General features: G+C 40.5%; 1 protein-coding gene across 1 annotated transcript in view; it reads left to right on the top strand.

The window, feature by feature from the left end:
- srm (spermidine synthase) overlaps positions 1 to 2,866 on the top strand; it is a 5,034-nt gene extending 2,168 nt beyond the window's left edge. Inside the window, exons 4-8 of the mRNA XM_017417600.3 lie at positions 748 to 901; positions 994 to 1,077; positions 1,289 to 1,434; positions 1,600 to 1,722; positions 1,843 to 2,866. Of these exons, the coding sequence (XP_017273089.1) occupies positions 748 to 901; positions 994 to 1,077; positions 1,289 to 1,434; positions 1,600 to 1,722; positions 1,843 to 1,860 (525 nt within the window). The 3' untranslated portion in view covers positions 1,861 to 2,866. The remainder of the gene's footprint in view (positions 1 to 747; positions 902 to 993; positions 1,078 to 1,288; positions 1,435 to 1,599; positions 1,723 to 1,842) is intronic.
- The last annotated feature ends 2,303 nt before the right edge of the window (positions 2,867 to 5,169 follow it).

Genomic DNA, 5,169 nt, shown 5'->3' with positions numbered 1-5,169 from the left:
GGGCCTGGTACCCCATACTCCCGGAGCACCCCCCACAAGATTCCCCGAGGGACACGGTCGAACGCCTTCTCCAAGTCCACAAAACACATGTAGACTGGTTGGGCGAACTCCCATGCACCCTCAAGGACCCTGCTAAGAGTATAGAGCTGGTCCGGTTCATCAATAAGGAAGTTAATTCCTTTCTGCTGGATGTGTCAGCAGTTAAACAAAGATGGTTCTGGTTTAAAGTAAAGGCTTAACATTCCTTGAAGGAATGCATATCGGCTGCTGCCTGTCATGCCAGTTTTAGACAAGCATCATCTTGTGAAACGACAGAGTTGTAGCCGTTTTGGTCAAACCTTAAACAGTGTCGTGTGCCGTCTCTTGCAATAAGGTATGCTCAGAGTTTTTGTTGCGAACGGCTCTCAGCTACAACAACATCGAATGTTACCTCAGTATCTGTAAAACTGACTGAGTTAGAGCCATTTGTGTGTTGGCTAATGTCTCTCAGCTGTGGCGGCCGTCCTGAATTGATTTGGGTACAAAAGTTAATCCGTTGTAGATGTACGTCTAATGATTAGTTCCTGAAAGTTCAGTGGTTCAGAAGATATTTCGGGAACAGACACTCGAACACACGTGCATGGGGCAAAAACAACATCCTCAGTGATATCCTCTTTACCTTAAACAATTACAAACACAATTGCACAATAACTGTGCTGCACCTGATGACGCCTTCTTATGAGAGTGTTGATGTTTTCCACTTTGTAGGATGTCATTAATGCATCGAAGAAGTATCTCCCAGGAATGGCCAAAGGCTTTTTCAGTCCCAAGCTCACCCTCCATATTGGCGACGGCTTTGAATTCATGAAGCAGAACCAGGACGCCTTTGACATCATCATCACTGACTCCTCGGACCCAGTGGGTGAGTGCCACGCTCAGGGTTGGAGTTCACCTTCCTGTTCCAACTTTTAGAGGATAATCTCAGGTTGTTGTTGTTTTTTTTGTGTGTTGCAGGGCCCGCTGAGAGTCTGTTTAAGGAGTCTTACTATAAGCTAATGAAGGCAGCACTGAGGAATGGTGGCATTCTTTGCTCTCAGGGTGAGCTTATGGTTAGCTGGCGTTTTGTATTAAAGGCTGAAAAAATGCTAAACAGTCATGACTCAACTTTGAGTCTTCTAAAAGTGACTAAAATCACCTTTAACATGTTCCTGTTTATAGTCTTTAAACTGTTTAGAATGAACCTTAGGAGTTGGAGCATATTCTTTTGAAGACTTTAAATCTTTTTTCCTTCTTTGTGTCAATTTTCCAGGAGAGTGTCAGTGGCTACATTTGGAGCTGATAAAGGAGATGCGAATCTTCTGCAAAACACTGTTCCCTGTGGTGGACTATGCTTACAGCACCATCCCAACGTATCCCAGTGGCCAAATTGGATATATGCTCTGCAGTAAAAATCCTGTAAGCGTGCTGGACGTTTTTAAGCGTTTGTCCCTCTGATGCTCGAGCACAGTCGCGTTTAAATAACGCGGGCTTGTTGCCAAACTCTCATTCACTTGCGTGTTTTCACTTCATCAGTACGAATTGTTGAGTTGTTGAAATCCCCCTTTCGTTTCTTTGTGCCAGGAAACAAACTTCAGGGAACCAGTGAAAGCTCTGTCCAAGGAAGAGATGGAAAGCATGAACCTTAAATATTACAACCCCGAAATTCACAAAGCGTCGTTCGTCCTCCCTGAGTTTGCGAGAAAGGTAAGTTGGGATAATCCGTTTTGCGTGCAGCGCCTGCTGATATGTGGGATTCGGATTATGAATTCCTATGACGACTTGCAGGTGCTACTTTTCGCTCAGCGTGTTTCTGATCGTTGACAGGTACTCAGTGAAGCGTGAGCGACAGCGGCAGCCATGTTCCTCCTCTGCCGGGCTCTGACCACAACCTCGTTCCATGACTTCTCAACACAGAACCTCATCACTCAAGAGAAATCAGATGGTGGGAACTTGCTGAGTTATTAGCTCGTCAGTGTTTTCTTCCTTCACTCTCAACGTCCTTCTGCTGTTTTTAGTATTTGTTTTTTCCTGTTTTGTTGTCCCATCAACATTCTTTGGATAGCAGTCTGATAGGCTGTCTGAGTGGGAAGATCGAATTGCCATCGAAACCTGACCTAACTCTGAGACGGTTTTACTTGTTGAACTGTATTTCCATGTCATGCAATATGTTACATAGCATATGGATTAGATAATATACTGCACATGTGATGTTTTGCTGCATATTTGTGATGTTTGTGTTCACATGAAGTATATAATGTCCGTTCGTCACGCCTGGGCATTCAGGTTGCTTATTATTCTGTAACCCCAGAATCCTTGAGTGCCTGATGTTAGAACTGTGTTACAGAAGGAAAAAAAAAAAAAAAACATTCTGTATTTGTCATAATGTACCTGACAGGTAGAGTCCTGCACAAAAGCTCGAGGGCCAAGAGTAAGGAACATTTTATATCACTAACGTAAGCTAAACACATCCAACTGTTCAGCTCTGACTGTTTATTTAAAATAAAACAATCTATTGTTACACGGCAAATAAGATCAAATGTGAGTATGGAGCTCTACAGTGCAAGAAATGCCTTTTTAAGATATGAATTCATTATGCAATTATAGTTTGCATAATTGGGTATTAACCTCCAGTAGTATATTTGCATTGTAGGAAATCCACACTATTACTGCGGGCTACTAATCGTTTCTCTTCAGGTGGAAATCTAATGCATAACTTTAGTTATTTCATGTGAAAGCTAATTTACTACTTAATGAAGTCAGCAGTATCTTTGAGTCATGATGTCATAGCTGAGCAATGAACTTGTTTTTATAGGAGCTATGAATTATAATAAAACTGGTAACAAACTTGTTTTTCTTTCTCATATTTTGATCTTTTTTAAAGGTATTTTCAGATAAAAAAAACAAAAAACCTTGACTTACATCCTTACATGGTAGTATATGCAATTTCTATTAAACCTAACCATACAGAATTTAAAATTAAATCCCTGTTGGTGAATCATATCCAGCATTGTCCAAATAAATGTGTTTCAGTCACTTGTCACAGCTAATATAAACATTCATGTCATCTGCTGCTGTGGGCAGCATTAAAGTGACACTAATACTCTGTCACCACTAGGTGGCATCCTTGGGTCTGTTTTGGTTAAATCCATCTCAGCTGCAGTTGTGTCCAAGAAATAAAAATATATATTTTTTACAAAACAGTTTTTAATTTTCTTGAATTTGATTAAAACGCCTCGAGCCAACATGCAGCTTCTCAGACTGTGTTTTCAGCGTGAAGTGTCACAATTACATCAACTTGAGTCATGGCTGAGGAAGACGTCAGCCTTCTCTGGTTTTCTGTTAAACTGACCAGCCTGCTTTAAAAGGTTATTGATACAGCTCCAGAAGTAGAGAAGTTAATCACATTAATACTGTCTGGAAGTACAAATATCAGTCATCTCTCTGACGTCTTGCACAGTTTGAAGTTCTACCCTGAAGTTGTAGATTCTACAAACGCACTGAATTTACAGTACTGTAACCGTCTCAACAGTCAGCTAATCTTTGGATTGGGCTCTGGGCTGTCTTCACATCAGAAGAAAGTACCCCAAAAACTGTTGTGAAAGCAGGACAAACCCAACTGAACGTATCAAACAACACAAAGTGGAATCCAAGTACTCCATGTTCCCTGCAGTAAACTGGGCTGTTTTAGAGAAAAAGTCTCAAAGCTTCACATACGCACGTAGCTGATATTCATGGTGTTCTGAACTTTTCATAATTGGTTTTAATTAGCCGATTACTTCTTATAGCAGAGAAAATTAGAATTTTTTTTTTAGCTTTCAGCTGTTTATTGGAGTTAGCTCACAGGTGGAAAAATCTGTAGAAATGCCACAAATGAGATTTTAATGTTAAAATTGCTATAATAAGTTCAACTCAGTAATGAGGTTTAGGAGGGAAAACACTGAAGAAAAATTTGGACACCCACAGAAAAAAAAGTTTTATTATTGTAAACGATTAGAAAGCTTTCTTTAATCCAAAATTGTGTAAAAAAAAAAAACAAACTTAAATAGGAAATTGCAAGTAAACATTTTTGAGTGAAATTTGTTGTAAAACTTCCATATATTCAAGCAGTTCTACACAGAACTTTTTATGGACTGTGCAAGCTTATAGTATACTGATTTAATTAGTAAATTTATGTCTTTTTTAGCCTAATGTTAATGACATAAACCAAAGGACATCAAACCAAAACATGTCAGCTGTACCATTAAGAATGCAGTTTTTTGCAGCGTGGCGAACCTCTGCCCGTCTTTACTTCTGAGAAATTCAGCCTCTCTGAAATGCTCTTATTAAACCCAGTCCTCTCACTGACCTGTTGTTAATTTACCTGTATTGTTGCAAAATGTTCTCACGTTTATTTTTATTCATTTTACTTACTTTGTTGCCCCTGTCCCAACATGTTTGAGATGTGTTGCTGCCAAAAAGTTACTTACTTATTCTTTACATTTTACGCAATGTCCCAACTTTTTTCAAAATGGAGGTCGTACATCTATCACTAAATCAGGAATGGCTTCTTAAGTTTACTCCACTGCATGTAAGGTGCACTTTATCTCCTGAAGACACTTCTCCAGATCTTTGGGAGTGTCAGACAGTTCAATTGTAATCTGAAGGTGTCAAACAGGCACAGGGCGGCTCAGTGACAGGAATCAAATGTTGCCTCGAGTCAAGTGTCAATCACCAGAAAAAGTACCATCAGGACGTGGTCGATTTTAAGGCTCCCTGTAGTTTAAAATGTAGGCGTTTTATTCAGAATAATTACACAACTTGTATCACATCTGTTGAGTCCTTCCACTTTTTTTTGTTTGAGACTTTTTCTCATGCCCGCTCATTTACTGGCTCAAGTCAAAGGCTGGTTACAGCTCGGTGACGTTGTTGCCGTCTGGTGAATCACACGAACGCAACTGCCGTATGTTTTTGCCAAAAAGGTTAACTTTTTTAAAACGCTTTCATTTGTTGTGTCCTGACCCCTCCACAACCCCCCGTCCCCCACCACACACACTTCTTCATTCTCATGCTCTGACACCCCCAACGGCATGCACACATACCCTCTCCGTCATACACCCACCACCCTCTACGTCAGTGGCAGACAGTGTTTGGTTGGGGGGGGGGGGGGGGGGG

This window comes from Kryptolebias marmoratus, linkage group LG8 (genome assembly GCF_001649575.2).
Source record: "Kryptolebias marmoratus isolate JLee-2015 linkage group LG8, ASM164957v2, whole genome shotgun sequence".
Classification (NCBI taxonomy): Eukaryota; Metazoa; Chordata; class Actinopteri; order Cyprinodontiformes; family Rivulidae; genus Kryptolebias; species Kryptolebias marmoratus.
Note: the sequence above shows the minus strand (reverse complement) of the source record. Positions and strands in the feature narration are given on the sequence as shown.